At 44.2% G+C, this 18,621-nt stretch overlaps 2 protein-coding genes across 5 annotated transcripts in view; both read right to left on the reverse strand.

The window, feature by feature from the left end:
- Positions 1–1,464, reverse strand: part of bsnb (bassoon (presynaptic cytomatrix protein) b) — a 124,715-nt gene extending 123,251 nt beyond the window's left edge. The window contains exon 1 of the mRNA XM_070438955.1: positions 1,194–1,464. Within this exon, the coding sequence (XP_070295056.1) occupies positions 1,194–1,372 (179 nt within the window). The 5' untranslated portion in view covers positions 1,373–1,464. The remainder of the gene's footprint in view (positions 1–1,193) is intronic.
- A 2,465-nt stretch (positions 1,465–3,929) lies between these two features.
- LOC112070394 (ubiquitin carboxyl-terminal hydrolase BAP1) lies at positions 3,930–16,897 on the reverse strand. Of its 4 annotated transcripts, none has more exons than XM_024137810.1 (17): positions 16,669–16,897; positions 16,305–16,334; positions 16,139–16,193; positions 15,848–15,980; positions 15,533–15,652; positions 15,379–15,440; positions 14,980–15,122; positions 11,886–11,964; positions 11,655–11,778; positions 11,245–11,392; positions 10,817–10,989; positions 10,488–10,618; positions 9,751–10,220; positions 6,016–6,248; positions 5,651–5,743; positions 5,468–5,540; positions 3,930–5,158 (listed from the first exon to the last, which is right to left on the reverse strand). In XM_024137810.1, exons 1-17 carry the CDS (start codon positions 16,703–16,705, stop codon positions 5,025–5,027), a joined length of 2,238 nt encoding a protein of 745 aa, XP_023993578.1. In that variant the 5' UTR covers positions 16,706–16,897; the 3' UTR covers positions 3,930–5,024. The 4 variants fall into 4 exon arrangements, 3 of the variants coding, with proteins under 3 accessions (XP_023993578.1, XP_023993577.1, XP_070295057.1); XM_024137809.1 differs by having other exon boundaries at positions 11,601–11,778; XM_070438956.1 differs by having other exon boundaries at positions 5,622–5,743; positions 11,601–11,778.
- Between the last annotated feature and the right edge of the window lie 1,724 nt (positions 16,898–18,621).

Here is an 18,621-nt window from a genome sequence, read left to right on the forward strand (position 1 = left end):
CTACATTATACAATTGACAAAAGTCCATATGGGGAGGTAAAGCGACTTTTCTTCTTCACGTGAGGCATATGATTCACTAGATTCGGCGGTGATGTAACATTAATCATGAACGTAGCATGCAAACTTTACTTTGCACTCATACGTGGGAAAATATTTACGTTTTATTTACGACATGGTGCTCCAACAGCGCAACCGACCATGTAAAAGGTGTGGCGGTAGAAATGATTCAAGAGTTATGGGAACACGTTGACTCAATATGCTTTCATCCCATCACCCCGTCTCTAAAGTACAGTATGTTACTAATCTATCGTTTTTTCTTTTTCTATTGGAATATTCTCTACTGAAGAAGTGATTATTGTATTTTCTACTAAGGCTCTAACGGTCGCCTTTTAGACTGCTATTTAGCAGGTGTTGTAGTCAATTGACGAGAAAAAACGATTGATCTTTCTCTGAATCTACGTCACGTGAAAAGACCACTACAGTCACTGCAGCTGCTTTTCCTCACACGTCACGCCCATCGTGGAATCAAAGTGTAAAAAGCAATGGAATCCCTTATCTACTAAAAGGGATATATTTTAGAGATCACCAAAAGAAAATGTAAAAAAGTATGAAGGTGGTGTTTCGCTTCATCGTAAAGAGATGGCCCCTCTAGTATAGCTACAACCTGATAGCCCAATCTCACGCACACTGTGCAAGAGCGGGCGTGGAATCTTCATCAATGAAAATGTTCAATTTGGTGGCTACAATATGCTTACGCACGCTATAATTATACAGTATAGAGCTGTGACCATTCATGATTTAAAATGTCTACCTTCTCTTTATAGCTTATACAGTAGCCGACTGCCTTACTTTAGCTTACCCGCCTGTTAACGTGAGATTTTAGCCATTTATGCATGACTGTTGCATCACATTTGTACAAGTAACCTATTCAACAAATGGCTACATTGCAAAACTAGGAATAACCTAGCCTATATGGACAATATGTGTTGACAACGATATTGTAAATAAATAATTAAAAACACCAGCTGTAGCCTATTTTCTCCACACTCTGACAAACGGCCACTATAGTCTATAGCTGATCGTCCACTAAAGGCTACGCTACATGACATGCATCACGATAAATAAATCTCCTGGAAACAGAAACATTGTTGTTTTATTGTCACGGTTCTGCAGAGAACTGTCCCAGATAGTACCTGTTAATCCCCGGGCCGGGTCCGGCCCCCGTCCCTCCCGTTGGCGCACCATTGCTGGGCTTGATGAGCTGTCCAGAGCCTGCTGGTGCTGAAATGGAAGTCGGAGCCCCCGGGGAAGGAACAGTAGAGCCGGGCTGTCCCGGCTGGCCCTCTCCCTCGATGCTGCCTTCGTTCCCCATCGTCTCGGAAGATGATTCGGAGGAGAGAAACGAAGTTGTAGAGGGTTCTACAGTTAGAATAAAAAACTCTGAGGAAACTCAACGCTGCTCCCCTTCCGCCATCATCACCTATAATTCTGTTTCCTGCACGGAGCACGAGCACTGACGGAAAGACAGAGGACGCGCGCTGACGCAAAAGGGAGTGAGCGCGTACGGGCGCGTGCCCTTAAGTCCTCGTTTGTGTCGCCTGCCAAGACWCTTGAACCGCATGAAAAACATGACATTTTCCAATATAGAAGCAATTTAAACATGAAACTGTCATTCATCTCCATTTCCCACTGCATGTTACGTTGGCGTAGTGTTTGTTAATAGGCCTACTATGCTCCATGGAGAGGCGTGTCTCTCTAACAGTGGACCAATTAGAGTGGTGCTCTCCAGGTTGTACAACCTGTTATGCTCTAAAGCGCTGAGATGGATTGAAAATAATGACCACTAAATAGAATAAACCAAATCTTCTATGAAGCCTGCACGTTCTCTTCCTCGTTAAAAGGCTACAGTCTCAAAGGGCACTAGACAGAWRATGCATCCAAAATGGCACCCTATTCCCTATTTAGTGCACTGCTTTTGACKAGGGCCCATAGGGCTTTAATCAAAAGTAGTAAACTATATAGAGAATAGGGTGTTATTTGGGTGTTAGCCAGCCGCCCTGTCCCTTCCAGTACCCCTGTCTGTCCTTTCTGGCCACTGTTTCTGTGACTATTGATCAGTTAACTGTTGATCAGTTCCAGGCGCTGTGCTCAGCTCTGCAGGACCCAGCAGATGTCATTTCCTCCGCAGCTAAGGCTACTCCATCATTGATAATGCTATCTACAATCTCTCCCCTCAGCACCACTCTCATTCATTCACACTCCTGCGAAAAACCCGGTTGTCACTAGCTTCTATAGCCACAAAGTCATAAACCCTGCCTATTTAAAAAAAAAAAAAAATGATCTTCTTAAAGTTGGATTTGAAACTTAACCTTAACCACACTGCTAACCCTAACCTTAAATTGAAATGAATGATAAAGGTGGTAAATAATAATCATGTAGAGCAGTGTCGGCCAGTCCATTAGGCAGCCGCCTAGAGCGGCAGTTTGAAGAGGGCAGCATTTTCCGACACACCACCAACAACACATAAAACTTCACATTATTCTGCCCATAAACAATGATAACTTCTCTCACCCAGTGGCATAAGGGCTATTTAGGTGAGTGCCTCGTGATAAGCAGTGCCCAGTTTGCCAAAGGCAGGGGCGCAAAATATTTAGCTTGTCCATGCCCTGCGTGCCTCTCCAGGGTGCTGTTGGAGAGACGCAGCACAGTGGCAGAATGAAATCAACGAGCAGAATGAAAACAGGCATATGGTCAAGACTTAGGTTAAGGTTAAAATGAGGTATAGTTTCAGTGAGGTAAAGGTTAGGATTTGTGAAAGGCATAAAAGTTAACATTGGGTTAGGATACCACCGTCTGCCCCGATTCATTTCCTGCCTAAAATAATGAAAAAGAAAATGCCAACTCCAATGTAGTCATGTCAACGCACTGTTGGCTCTGGGTGAATCTATGTCCCAAATGGCACCCTATTCCCTACATAGAGCACTACATCTTCAGGGTGCATGGCCAGCTCTATCATGGTGGTGTGACAATGCCATTGGGTTAAGGAAGATTAGAAGAAGAAACCAGTACACCGGAACAAGCCCTATTTAATACATACACTCAACATTCATAATAACACTTTGGCCCTAAAAAAAAATGTTTAAATAACAATCGGAGTGGGTTTTTTACTTCATAATGTTGAGTTGTGCTGACTTGACCAAAGCTAAGATTGAGGCTAGCTTGGATTATGTCTTCCTGGTTGTAGGTCTATGTATAATGCTAGGTATTACAATGTGCCTAAACGTCTCCAAAGTGACACTACATTGGAATGAACCCATGTGGCGAGAGGCCTTGCTGACCATGGAGAAGTGTCGATGATATAACTGTGTGACTAAGGGGGTTCAGCAGCACATCCTGGAGCCATTGCTACACCTCGTGGACATAGGCAGCAACTAAACAAAATGGCAGCTTGGACATTCTCTACACTCACTCATCTCAGTTGTGCTGGCTGGCGCATAGGGCCACAGCAAAGGCTCTTCGATTCTGTCGGTCTCTGGCCATCTTCACCGTGGCCCTGCTCTACTGATGCGCCTGGAGCTCAGTCTCAACTGTTCTCTGCCATGGTGTCTTGGGCCTCCCCCGCTTACGTCTGCCCTCTGGACTCCAGAGGGTATTCTTCCTTAGGAAAGTCTCCAGCTCCAGCGGTGTCTCAACATATAAAGCTCTTGTAACGGTCCTCGCTAAATGAAGCATGTTACAATTCCCACCAAGTGGATGAGTCCTATTGGCACGAAGCGTAAGTAAGGTGTTTGCGTTCCACGCCTCAGCGGGTTCGCTTTCCGCTCACAACACTATTCAAATCAGAGAGGATGGTCACGGACTAAACTCAGTCTGCTAAGAGGATGGAAGTCTCTGTGCAAGTAATGGAATAAATGCAGTCAAAGCCAAGCCCATGTGATATGTTTTTATCAAATATATGACCCAGAGCATCCACCTATGGCATGATGAGAAGTGAATGAGGTCAATAGTGCTTTTGTGGAGTTCATTGTAGTATTCATGTGACTAGGATTTTTAAAAACCACTTCTGTTACCACTGATGCTGACAGATACATATGTACAGAAACATACAAACTGCTTACACACTCCCCCACACGCATCTCATGCTCTCCAACATTAGAATCTACATTGAGATCATTTACAGACTTTAAAAAACATGAGTAGATCTCATCCATTCATTTACAGGACCTCGAAAGGGGATACAGTATATTCCAAATTGCACCTTATTCCCTATATAGTGCACTACTTTTGATCAGAGACCTAAAGAGTACTAAATAGGAAATATGGTGCTATTTGGGACGCATAGTCGGGTACTGCCAAAGCATAATACAAGCAAGCAAATAGCGGTGAACCAGCCCTTCTTGACAGGAAAGAGGAGTCACATCACATGATCCGACCAACTCCAAGACTTCCCAGAAGCTTCCTGTGTCCCTCACAATCAGTTGTCACACCTTTGTGTTCATTAGGCACCAAATGGAAGAAAAACAGACTGAAACAGGGAGGAACTACCTGGAATTGCAAACAACTCATTTTCATTTGCAAAACGTTCAAAAAGTTTGCCGCCGCGTGCCTAATGAACACGACCCAGTCCACAGTGTGATYGCACAGACAGAGGTCCTTTTACATGGAAACTAGGAGTGCATCCCAAACTGCACCCAATTCCCTATATAGCGCCCAACATTTGATCAGAACCCATAAAAAGTATTACAATATGTATGGCTCTGGTCAAAAGTAGTGCACTAGGGAGTCACGCAGGACACAATCTAACATACAAAATTACTCTTCTGCTTACAGTAAAGCAAACAACCTGATTAAACTAATCAACAGATGGTCCATTGGATGAAGTCAGAGACTGACACAAATACAGCAATATGAATGAGTCCTTTTCTCCCTGACGTCACAAGACAGTGTCATGAGTGCAACAAGGGTTTTTGTATTTTCTCTGCTGTAATTGGTGATCGGTGATCCCGAGCAAGCACTCCCTGGGGTCACTGGCGCTTGGCCTTGTAGGGTCGCGAGCGTTTCCTGCGGTCTGGTTTCCTCTGTTTGTGTAGACGGCCGATGCTCACTCCCTGACGACGACGCACAGAGATATTCTGCTCGACCAGACTAGCCAACATGCCTGGAGACAGAAGGAGAGCGAGAACTTGTAAAATTGGTTCCTGTAAAATTGCCTATGATCTAGTATAATGTTATATCACATTTCCTACAGGAAATCATATAAAAACACTTGTCAGAGAGGAAGACGTGGAGAGAGTGTACCATTATGCGGACTACTCTCAGGCAGTGTGGGTCCCTGACTGGACAGTAGGGAGGTTAAATATAGAACAGGGATCAGCTAATACACCGAGAGAGAATAAGACTGGATGTGTGCATGCATGAAATTCCACCTTTAGTTCTACCAAGGGAAAGATTTGAGAGGTGACCTTACCTTCTTGGGCCAGCATGGATATGAAAGTACAGATGAACTCGTCATAATTATGGGTCCTTCTCTGGTCATCGATCTGGTCAAAACACAGTTCAACATTTCCATTAACACCCACACAGCTTTGGATTTCTGTGACCAGCTCATTAATCCCACTTACTTAGGAACTTGATTAGAATGTATTATAACCTTGTATTTCTTCCTCTTCTCCACCTCCTCCTTCAAAAACACTTCATAGTTGGCGATGTCCGCCTCCACACATTTCAGCAGAGCGAGCAGCTCCTGCAGGAAACCAAGAGGGAGAAGAAATCAACTGGCTGACATTTGGTTATAAACAGCAAACTGTTACATACAGCAAGTCAACCTTATTAGCTATTAGACACACAATACAGTGAAAGATGATGAATTGGAAAACAAGTCATAAAAAAACGAGTGGAAAACAGGACAATAACTCGAAAGAAAAAAAGTGAAAAAAGGATTGACGAGCCATAAAAATACAGAAATCTCCAGGGATGTTTCTAGCGAGAGAGAGAAGAAGAAAAAAAGAGACCTACTTTAGGAGAGTATTTCTCCCCGGAGGGCTTGTTGCTTCCAACGGATTCCGTGGAGATGATCTTTTCCTTTCTGGGTTTGACGTCTTTGCGCTCCTCTTTCACCTCCGCCGATGGTCCCTCCTTACCGTCCTCCTTCACACCTTCCCCCCCTCCTGCTGGGTTGCTCCCTTGCTCTTTTACCTTCTCTGGAGTGCCTGCCTTCTCTCGCTTGGACCCCTCAGGTGGTGTATCAGCTGCACAGGCATAGAAACAACATCTATTGCGCAATAAACCCCAACAAATATTCATCATTGCACACTGTATAAAAAAACACTTAGGAACCCCCCCAAAAAATAGAGTTTCTTATTAGACYAGTTCAGGAAGTTCCTCCCCGTTTGTCCATTTTCTTTCGTTTAGTTTGTAGCGAATATGTCCCAGCTATCAACTCGCCATCAGATTCAGTGGTGTCACCTTCCATACATTTCTGTCTGGCTAATAGGAATGTGCATCTATCCTTACAAGACGATTTCATGGACCCCGGGTACCCACATTCCCCACGTCGAATAGCGTGAAGCCACAGGGTTCTTCTCACATTCTCTATTTCCTATGTGGGAGCATTGCAAACCGAACCGTAGGTCGGGATTTTATACCTGGTTACATTGAACAACACGGCAGCTTTTCAMCATATTTTGTTATTTCTACAGTTGAAGTCGGAAGTTTACATACACCTTAGCCAAATACATTTAAACTCAGTATTTCACAATTCCTGACATTTAATCCTAGTAAAAAAATTCCCTGTCTTAGGTCAGTTAAGATCACCACTTTATTTTAAGAATGTGAAATGTCAGAATAATAGTAGAGAGAAGGATTTATTTCAGCTTGTATTTCTTTCATCACATTCCCAGTGGGTCAGAAGTTTACATACACTCAATTAGTATTTGGTAACATTGCCTTTAAATTGTTTCACTTGGGTCAAACATTTTGGGTAGCCTTCCACAAGCTTCCCACAATGAGTTGGGTAAATTTTGGTCCATTCCAAAATGTTGCTAGTGTAACTGAGTCAGGTTTGTAAGGCCTCCTTGCTCGCACACGCTTTTTCAGTTCTGCCCACAATTTTTCTATGGGATTGAGGTCAGGGCTTTGTGATGGCCAATCCAATACCTTGACTTTGTTGTCCTTAAGCCATTTTGCCACAACATTGGAAGTATGCTTGCGGTCATTGTCCATTTGGAAGACCCATTTGCGACCAAGCTTTAACTTCCTGACTGATGTCTTGAAATGTTGCTTCAATATATCCACATCAGTTTCCTCCCTCATGATGCCATCTATTTTTTTAAGTGCACCAGTTTCTCCTGCAGCAAAGCACCCCCACAACATGATGCTGCCACCCCCATGCTTCACGGTTGGGATGGTGTTCTTCGGCTTGCAAGCCTCCCCCTATTTCCTCCAAACATAACGATGGTCATTATGGCCAAACAGTTCTATTTTTGTTGCATCAGACCAGAGGACATTTCTCCAAAAAGTACGATCTTTGTCCCCATGTGCAGTTGCAAACCGTAGTCTGGCTTTTTATGGCGGTTTTGTAGTAGTGGCTTCTTCCTTGCTGAGCGGCCTTTCAGGTTATGTCGATATAGAACTCGTTTTACTGTGGATATAGATACTTTTATACCGGTTTCCTCCAGCATCTTCACAAGGTCCTTTGCTGTTGTTCTGGGATTGATTTACACTTCGAGTACGTTCATCTCTAGGAGACAGAACACGTCTCCTTCCTGAACGTTATGATGGCTGCGTGGTCCCATGGTGTTTATACTTGCGTACTATTGTTTGTACAGATGAACGTGGTACCTTCAGACGTTTGGAAATTGCTCCCAAGGATGAACCGGACTTGTGGAGGTCTACAKTTTTTTGGGCTGATTTCATTTGATTTTCCCATGATGTCAAACAAAGAGGCACTGAGTTTGAAAGTAGGCCTTGAAATACATCCACAGGTACACCTCCAATTGACTCTAATTATATCAATTAGCCTATCAGAAGCTTCTAAAGCCATAATTTTCTGGAATATTCCAAGCTGTTTAAAGGCACAGTCAACTTAGTGTATGTAAACTTCTGACCCAATGGAATTGTGATACAGTGAATTAAKACTGTTGGAAAAAATTGTGTCATGCACAAAGTAGATGTCCTAACCGACTTGCCAAAACTATAGTTTGTTAACAAGAAATGTGTGGAGTGGTTGAAAAACGAGTTTTAATGACTCCAACCTGAGAGTATGTAAACTTCCGACTTCAACTGTACATGGGCTCCGATAGGATTCATGAACGAGACGTTTTAGTGCGATTCGGTTTGATTTGAGAGCGAGTCGATGGGATTCGGTTTGATCCGATTCGATGCACTAACATTTGTTGCATAAACACATTCATTTTCCATTCTAAATTCAAATCTGCTGCTGATAGAGCTCATGAGTTGGGGCTCTCTGAGCTGGATCTGTCTGAGAGGGCTGTGTGTGTGTGTGTAAATTACATATGTCTATGGTGTAGGTACTATGTAGGCACCTGAGCTATAAGGGAGACTAGGTACCACCCCACTACCAGTTTGGGGGGGAAACAATGTAGCCAGTTTTGTGTCGCCCCACTTTGATTCTGAAATCATCTCCCACTAATTAACTTGTCATTTTTGCAGATTAAGTGTTTGAGCTAGCAATGCATCAATATTTATTGTTTCCAAATTAGCTATTACATAGCCAATGAATATATAGCACACTTTAGATTTCACCCCCGCAAAGGACATCCAGCCAACTTGACACAACTGTGGGAAGCATTGGAGTCAACATGGGTCAGCATCCCTGTCAAACGCTTTCGACACCTTGAAGAGTCCATGCCCCGACGAATTGAGTCTGTTCTGAGGGCAAAAGGGGGGGTTTCAACTCAATATTAGGAAGGTGTTCCTAATGTTTGGTATACTTAGTGTACACCGTTTAAAGCTAAACTACCAAAACTATTGGCGATGGTGAACAAATCAAAATAAAATCTATTGCCAGCAGGGACAGCCAATGAGAGTTGTCTCTCCTGTAGCTTACTTCTATTCTGGTAAAACACAATTTAACAGTGCATAGATAACTATAACCTAGCAAATTATATAGGTTGTCACTCAATATAGCCTAATATCATGCAAGATCAGGAACAGGTTMCCTACCTCACGTTGGTCAGCGTGTGAAGCTGGGCACAGTGTGCAGTTTGACTAGGCTACCGATATGGCCTGGGGTTGTTCGGCATGCAAACTGAATTGTAGACCAATGACTGTCAACACAGTTACATGCAGTTCGACACTGAAAGATGAGAGGTATTTTCAGAAGGTAAAAATAAGGTAATATTAGCAAAACATTTTAGTCAACCGGCGATTTYTAACGTTTGAATKGATTTTCTGACTGATGCATGCTACATTTGGATCGGTTTGTGGGCCGATGCACTTGTTTCTAAAAACATTTGAAAATCGGGGGCCGGTGCGTATCGGTGAATCGTTACATCCCCTACTAGTTAAGGCATTGTTCAGCTCTTGCATCTCCAGAGCTGTGTCAGTCTGGTATTAGATTAGTATAATCCAGGTATTAATATGGCTTATGTAATTAGGTTTGAAGGTAAGCAGCTGCTCTTTGATAATTAATTTATGATGATAATCTTAAATCRGAGTGCCCATGTTCACTTCCCCACATGTCCAGTCTCTTACTCTCCCTATCTTGCACACACACACACACATCCTCACCTGGTGGCGGTACAGCATATATAACACCATCCTCCTGTAGGTGCAGCAGGGCGGTGCTGACAGAGGGCCCCAGCTCTCTAACAGCCCGGTTGTGCCTGGCGTCCAGCCTCAGCAGACCCTCATCCTCCCCGAACAGCACCCGGGACAGGTGGGACGCCACGGGGCTGGAGGGCCGTGTGGCCGCCTGGGAGCGAGCCGGGGAGCGCAGTGGCGAGTTGAAGGCGCTGCCCATCTCCGAGGCGGTGTCGGTGCTCTCGTTGCTTGGCGTGGGCGAAGGCTGCGAGGTGGCGGTGATCACGATGCCCCCCGTGCGGCCCTCGGTGCGGACCGAGAGGGGCGTGGCCAGAGCATCCTTCCTCTGGACTTCCTTCTTGAGTTTCTCGGCCAGGACACTCAGCGCCAGCTTGGTCTCCACACCACCGCCGCCTACACGGCCCGTACGTGAACGCAGGCCCGCCTTCCGCCTGAACCTAAACACACCAACACACACATGAACATACGCGAACATTCAAGTTACAGAGGGGAACATTTTGGACTCAAGGAAAAATGTGGTATAACCCTTTTTAGTCTGAATAACACCATCACCTAAGGCCTTTACCACAGTCTTAATGGAAACACCATGCGACACGGAGCTGACCATAGAAATAGAATGGAAATAGAATAGAAAGAGTGACCATAGAACTAGAATAGAAAGTGTGACCATGGAACTAGAATAACTCTAGTTGTGTGGAGCTGACCTGGTGGGTGTGCCTGCTGCTGTGCCAGTTTCTTCCTCCTCATCGTCATCGTCAGAGAAGGGGGGCTGGTTTGCGCCAGGCACCCGGGGACGACCTACCCCCGTCACCCCTGCCGCAAGGTCCTCTTCCTCCTGTCAATCACAGAATAACCAATCATCTACCCTGTCACGGCAAACATATAGTATTGGTCCATGGGGCKGAATCCTAACTTGAGATGTGTGTACGCAAGTCAAGCCTGTCGTGACAATCCATCACACATTGATGTTAATGAGACTTGAGTGTGGAAATTTGAGTTGTGTCACATCTTAACCCATCCCCCTCCTGCTGACCTGCATGGGGGACTTGGCGTAGTTGTGGTTGTCCAGGAAGGCGGGCAAGCGCGGGACGATTAGGGTGGGGCTGTTGACAGGCTGCGTGGCTCCCCCTCCCCCCGCTGGGGCGGTTGGTTTCCCCATGGCCTTCCCCTTGCCTGAGGGGCTGGGTGTCGACTGGGACTGGGCTGCTGCAGCGTCCGCAGAACAGGGGGAGACAGTCATGAACTCAGGGACATCAGTGGAACTGTTGCAGCACATCATACCCCGAGACATTCCCTTCATGGTGCACTACTTTTGACCAGCGCCCATATGGCTATGGTCAAAAATAGTGCACTACATAGGGAATAGGGTGCCATTTGGGAGACAACGACGGACTCCCAGAAACCCTTTCTCATGTCTATAAAGAGAATCTACATTGGGGAGGTTGGAGGTGAATGTAATACCTGTGGGAGGAGTCTGCTCGGCCCCCTGTGATGTAACAGGTTGAGGCTCTGCCTCTTCTTTTTTGATAGCAGGGGGCGTGTCCTCTGAGGGGGAGGAGTCCTGCTGCTTTCTGTCCTGGACGAGCTCTGGCTGGGTGACCCGGATCAGCTGGAGAACAGGTGACATTCATGTCAAGTCAATCGGACACACGTGGTCTATTGGTCTGGGTGCATTCGTTTTAGCTCGCCAGGGGCACTGGCTGGGTAGAGTTGGCACATTTTAGACCATTCTATTGATCCTAAAGTCAAATCTCTGCTTAACCAGGACAAAGGGCAAGCTAAAAGGAACACACCTGATGAGATACACACACACCCACCCACACTTTCTCACTGGGGTGTATCAATTGGCTCCTCTGTGTGGGTTTCCTGACCTGCTGTAATCCCTCCAGAACCATCTGTCTGTTCCTCTTGAGGATCTCTAGTTTGGACTCATACTTCACCCTGCGGTCAGGAACCACTGCCATCAGGTTGAAGCGGATATCATGGTATGGCTCTCTGAGAGGTGAGAGAAAGTGTGTGAGTGTGTGTGTGCGTGTGTGTGTGTGTGTGCGCATAATATCTCATTCAGTGTTACGGAGGCAAGAGATAGGCCTCAGGCTCACCCAGCTGTGGCCAAGCCAATCCTCTCCATGATGACCCGTCGAGCCTTATCCGTCCACTCCTCCTCCTCTCCCCATGGCCCTGAGAGAGATTGGCGGAGGAAGAAATGTTTAGAATTGACTTCCCCCCTCCCCACGCTGATTTCATCTCGAGCCCACGTGGTCACCCTATGGGCCCTGGACAAGAGGAGTGGACTACATAGGGAATAGAGTGCCATTTGAAAATGATCCACTGTAGTCTCACAGTATTTCGTCAAGGGTTGTATCGCCACACAGTAGATGAGAGAAGTCATTGTCATGTGCTTTACATGACATTACAGCGCTATGAAGACACTAGGCCAGGGGTTCTTAAAATGTATCAGCCTGGGACCTAAATTAGAAATTCTGTGTTTTCCTGGGACCCAAGCTTATGAAAAGATGTACCTATGCATAATAATTGGTACATTTCATTGCCCTGATGCCTAAAACAAAATAGACAAAAACAAATAATTTAATGAAATACCCATATACAGTTGAAGTCAGAAGTGTACATATACTTAGGTTGGAGTCATTAGTCAGAAGTTTACATGCACTAAGTTGACTGTGCCTTTTAACAGCTTGGAAAATTCCAGAAAATGATGTCATGGCTTTAGAAGCTTCTGATAGGCTAATTGACATKATTTGAGTCAATTGGAGGTGTACCTGTGGATGTATTTCAAGGCCGACCTTCAAACTCAATGCCTCTTTGCTTGACATCATGGGAAAATCAYAAGAAATCAGCCAAGACTTCAGAAAAACAGTTGTAGACCTCCACAAGTCTGGTTCATCCTTGGGAGCAATTCCCAAACGCCTGAAGGTACCAAGTTCATCTGTACAAACAATAGTACGCAAGTATATCGACATAACCTGAAAGGCCGCTCATCAAGGAAGAAGCCACTGCTCCAAAACCGCCATAAAAAAGCCAGACTACGGTTTTTGGAGAAATGTCCTCTTGTCTGATGAAACAAAAATATAACTGTTTGGCCATAATGACCATCATTATGTTTGGAGGAAAAAGTGAGAGGCTTGCAAGCTGAAGAACACCATCCCAATCTTGAAGCACAGGGGTGGCAGCATCATGTTGTGGGGATGCTTTGCTGCAGGAGGGACTGGTGCACTTCACAAAATAGATGGCATCATAAGGGAGGAAAATTATGTGGATATATTGAAGCAACATCTCAAGACATCAGTCAGGAAGTTAAAGCTTGGTCGCAATTGGGTCTTCCAAATGAACAATGACTGCAAGCATACTTCCAAAGTTGTGGCAAAATGGCTTAAAGACAACAAAGTCAAGGTATTGGAGTGGTCATCACAAAGACCTGACCTCAATCCTATAGAAAATCTGAAAAAGTGTGTGCGAGCAAGGTGGTCTACCTGTCAGGAGGAATGGGTCAAAATTCACCCAACTTATTGTGGGAAGCTTGTGGAAGGCTACCGGAAACATTTGACCCAAGTTAAACAATTTAAAGGCAATGCTACCAAATACTAATTGAGTGTATGTACACTTCAGACCCACTGGGAATGTGATGAAAGAAATAAAAGCTGAAATAAATCTTTCTCTCTACTATTATTCTGACATTTCACATTCTTAAAATAAAGTGGTGATCCTAACTGACCTAAGACAGGGAATTTTTACCAGGATTAAATGTCAGAAATTGTGAAAAACTGAGTTTAAATGTATTTGTCTAAGGTGTATGTAAACTTCCGACTTCAACTGTAAATAGCAATTCATGTTTCATTTAGCAATTCAATTTATTTTCCACCTTTAAAAACACTCCTACATATAGGTCCAGGTTGGAACTGTTGCTGTTTAAATTCAACAACAAATATTCTGACTGGAATAAACTGATTGATCACCTCACACAGTAGACCAGAAAACAAACATACAAAACACACAGAGGTGCATGGCTGGTTGAAGTTTTCAACAAGCAGGTCTATTCTGGGCTCCGTTTTTGACAGTGCAACTCGGAGGTCATGCTCAGCATTGAGTCCGTTTCTGTACTTGTTTTTTTAAAGATGCCAGAGTTGAGAACCCTGACTCACATAGGTATGTGGTGCCAAACTGGATCAAAACATCTACTGCTTTCTCAGTCACGCAGAAGACAGATTCCTGCTGTAGATGAGCAACCCAGAACTGTGCGTGTTTGCCTCAAAAAGCATCTTGCTTTAAATCAGTAAATTCCAGAATCAAAATGATTACTTGTATTTTAACACAAGTTTCAACTTAACTTGCTTTCAACAATAATTTCTACAGTAAGATGTACAGTCGTCCTGATCATTTTCCATCTTCATCTGTACTGCTACTTAGGGTTGCAGTAGCTGGCTAGCTTGTTTTGGCTAACGTTAGCTAGCTAGCTATTAGCTGTGTCCAAGGGGATTGTTTGAAAGAGAAACCCACATCTACTACTATGAGAGATAGTACTCCCTTATTTCTGCTGATCATCACCTGTTATAAAATGACAACAATGCCTTCCTAGCTGACTTACTTTTCCACTGTCGAAGCACTGTTTCCTGAAGCATTCTGCCCTGTTCTGAAAGAACTCCCTGGGCTCCTCGTTATTTCTCAAAGTTTGTATGAAACCAAGAGAGAGAAACTCATCACTGTATTTGCATTTCATGACAATTGTGCTCAGTCAAAAACTTGTGGCTAGCTTGAGTCCATTTGATGACAGCGGTGAGTGATGGCGAGTGGGAATGACAAGTCAGTGGCTGACAGCGCCTCATCTACTGCTGAATGACAGCAGCGTGATCTTCAATAAAACTGCAGAAAAAAGATTGGGTAAACTGCAAAGCACACAGGCATCTCCCTCCCACTCGCGCAGCTGCCAAACTGAGCAGAGACACCGCTGCTCAGCTGAGAGCGCACTGAGCAGAGACCGCAGTTGCACTTAACCAAATCAATTCCAGTAATTACATGAAATAATTATACATTTACTCAGGACAAATCGCGAGCCGCAATTAACAGGTCCGCAACCCACTTTGGGTCGTGACCCATACTTTAAGGCTGCGCTAGGCTGTCTCAACGTGAGTGAGCAGTACTACGCTGCTTCCCTTAGTCCATCACAGCGTGCAGACTCACCGTGGTCAATGGGGTATGCCTTGAGGCCGTCTAACTCAAACAGTCGGTCTTTGATGGGCACGTAGCTGACAAAGTGGAACGCTTCCATGGTCCGCACGGCACTAATCCCATTCTGCTTCTCCGGCAGGTGCCTGGGCTCCGGTCTCCATGGAAACAAGAGAAGGAAGAATCAATCATGGGTGGCAGTCACATTTGTACAAATCAGGGTTGTATTCATTAGTGCACAACGTAGAAAATGTTTTGCAACAACAAATGAAAACAACTGTTTCTAATTGGACAATTTCAGGTAGGTACCTCTCTGTTTCAGCCTGTTTTTTTTTTATGTGCCTACTGAATAAAACCTAGTTGTAGGAAGGGGCATACTCAATAGGGAGGGACAAACGCAGCAGCACCTCCTACCTGGCATGGCTGTTGTGTGCTTTGGCCAGCTCTGGGGCATTTCCAATGGCGTAGCCTTTACTCTGAAAGAACACGAAAGAATGCAATGTAAAATTTGATTATAATCATAACACCACAGCAGAAATTGGAGAGAGGTAGGTGTGTGTGTCCTCACCTCTGGACCGAAGCCTTTAGTGAAGGTCTTCATGCGGCTGAGGGTAGTGCCCAACTCAACCCCACTACAGTTCAGGAGCACGCTCAGAAGTGCATGGGTGGCACAGGAGTTGGGGATCAGCTGGGCACAGAAAAAAATAACCGTGTAAAGGAACTCAATGACAGAAATAAAATAAAAACAATGCCTTCCTCTGACACAGTAGAAAATTATGGAATYCACCACATTCTGACAACAATATAGCCTCCATGCATGCAAATCACTATTACTGCAAACTGACTGGCCTGAATCTTATAGTCAAGGATTAAACAGACTCACCTGGTGGGCAAAGAACATGTCATTAACAATGTCATCATCAATGACAGAGGTCTCATCCATCAAGGTGGAGACTTTCCTCCTAGACCTTCGCTCCTCAATCCACTTGAACAGGAAGATGAAGCCATAGACAGGACTGGGTGGGGTCAAGAGTCAAGGACATCAGAAAGCTGTCCACATATTTGAGTTTATACACAAGTAGGCCTAGGCTATATATACAGTGGGCTGTATATATAATGAGGTTTTCAGAGAGTTTGACACAGTGACAGTAGCTTGATGACCATTGCYCCATACCTTGGACACTTGCTTTGTAGGTCGTATATCTCCTCCACCTGAACCCCCTTCACGCCTACATTACAAACACACATGCAAAATACACAAAGGGATACTCAAACTATGTGGTGCTCACACTTATCCAGTACAAGTTTACTTTATCAACCAACCTGTCAAATCAACTCACCAAAATCCTCCACCAAGAGCGTGAATAGCCCTGCACAGATCATAAGAAAACACGTTAATTGAAAATGTAACAATGGCTTCGATCATACAAACAGAAACATTGTAGGTAAGTCCTCCTGCTGGTGCAACTAATGAACAATGTAACGTTATAGTACTAACTAGTGTGGAATTGATATATTACAAGCTACAGTAGCTAGCTGACTCATAGCCCTGCGTATAAATCTATATAACGTAATTTGCTATTAAACGTATTGTGTTTACTGGTAGTAAAACATAGAGACGATCAAACAATCTGATTGTAGATTAGATTATATCTGACAAAGAATTGTTCGCTAACGTTAGCAGCTAACGCATTAGCTTCTTACCCGGGTCACTCTCGAGTTCCAGCCACCCTTTGTTCATTTTTGTATGTAATTACAGTCCATCGACATTTGGCTAAGTACTGAGCCAGTCCATATTCACATAACCACTACAAAAGTTTTACCCAATTAGCTAACGGAATGAAGACATATTCATTTCTAACACAAAAGAACGACAGCTTGGACGCTTTAATTGGACGTCATTTATGTGCGACTTCGATATGGTCGTATTCAAGACTACTATTCTTCTTCTTCGATTAAGTTTAACGGCGGTTGGCATCCAATAAATGTTGCATTACCGCCACCTACTAGACGAGTATAACTCCCTTATACCTAGCATATCATTTWTTTTTWTTTTTTTMAATACAACAAATACCCTACCATCTAACAGTAGACTCCCCCAAAAATAATAATAAATACCATATTCCAGTATTTAAATATATTTAGTCCTACTTCAGGCCAACAGTCTGAAAGGATGGGACACCACCCCTTAACACACCCTGTAACTCTTCTGATGTCAAATCAAATTGTATTGGTCACATACACATGTTTAGCAGATGTTATTGCGGGTGTAGCGAAATGATTTTCAGTAAGATTGGATTTTTGGATAGTCTAGCACAAATTCCTCTCTGCAGCTGCCACCACAACCTCTATTTTCTGCGACTTATGTTCCATCCTGCTGTACAGTTGATAACCATCACTATAAATGGCAAAAATCCAATCTTACTGAAACATAGATCACTTGTTGGTTTTATRCCTCTGTACTGGTACAGGTCTACTACTCACACCACTCCTCTCAGGATCCCTTCCCCTTTATTATTATTATTATTWTTTAACTAGGCAAGTCAGTTAAGAACAAATTCTTATTTACAATGACGGCCTACCAAAAGGCAAATGGCCTCCTGCGGGTACGGGGGCTGGGATTAAAAATAGAAATATAGGACAAAACACACATCACGGCGAGACAACACAACACTACTTAAAGAGAGACCTAAGACAACAACATAGCAAGGCAGCAACACATGACAAAATAGCATGGTAGCAACACAACATAACAACAACGTGGTAGCAACACAACATAGTAGCAGCACAAATTATGGTACAAACATTTTTGGGCACAGACAACAGCACAAGGGCAAGAAGGTAGAGACAACAATGCATCACACAAAGCAGCTACAACTGTTTTTTAAGAGTGTCAATGATTGAGTCTTTGAATGAAGGGATTGAGATAAAACTGTCCAGTTTGAGTGTTTCTTGCAGCTCGTTCCAGTTTCTAGCTGCAGCGAACTGAAAGAGGAGCGACCCAGGGATGTGTGTGCATTGGGGACCTTTAACAGAATGTGACTGGCAGAACGAGTGTTGRATGTGGAGGATGAAGGCTGCAGTTGATATCTCAGAAAGGGGGGAGTGAGTCTTGCGACAGCTATACAGAGATGACCAGTTTACAGAGGAGTATGGAGTGCAGTGATGTGTCCTATAAGGAGCATTGGTGTCAAATCTGTTGGCAGAATGGTAAAGAACATCTACCCGCTCGAGAGCACCCTTACCTGCCGATCTATAAATTATCTCTCTGTAATCTAGCATGGGTAGGATGGTCATCTGAATCAGGGTTAGTTTGGCAGCTGGGGTGAAAGAGGAGCTTACCATAGAGGAAACCAAGTCTAGATTTAACTTTAGCCTGCAGCGTTGATATGTGCTGAGAAAAGGACAGTGTACCGTCTAGCCATACTCCCAAGTACTTGTATGAGGTGAATARCTCAAGCTCTAAACCCTCAGAGGTAGTAATCACACCTGTTGGGAGAGGGGCATTCTTCTTACCAAACCACATGACCTTTGTTTTGGAGGTCAAGGGTAGAGAAAGCTTGTTGGACACTAATAAAGCTTTGTTGAAGAGCATTTAACACAAAATCCAGGGAGGGGTCTGCTGAGTATAAGACTGTATCATATGCATATAAATGG

Source organism: Salvelinus sp. IW2-2015, unplaced genomic scaffold (assembly GCF_002910315.2).
Source record: "Salvelinus sp. IW2-2015 unplaced genomic scaffold, ASM291031v2 Un_scaffold1312, whole genome shotgun sequence".
NCBI classification, from domain to species: Eukaryota; Metazoa; Chordata; class Actinopteri; order Salmoniformes; family Salmonidae; genus Salvelinus; species Salvelinus sp. IW2-2015.

Bases quoted from the DNA above. Each gene is read 5' to 3' on its own strand.
- LOC112070394 (XM_024137809.1), bottom strand. From the start codon at position 16,705: ATGAACAAAGGGTGGCTGGAACTCGAGAGTGACCCGG. The intron at 11,779-11,885 runs GTGAGCCTGAGG...CTCACCTCTCAG, and splicing joins ATTGGCTTGGCCACAGCTGG to AGAGCCATACCATGATATCC. The intron at 11,393-11,600 runs GTGGGTGTGTGT...CCTGTTCTCCAG, and splicing joins ACCCCAGTGAGAAAGTGTGG to CTGATCCGGGTCACCCAGCC.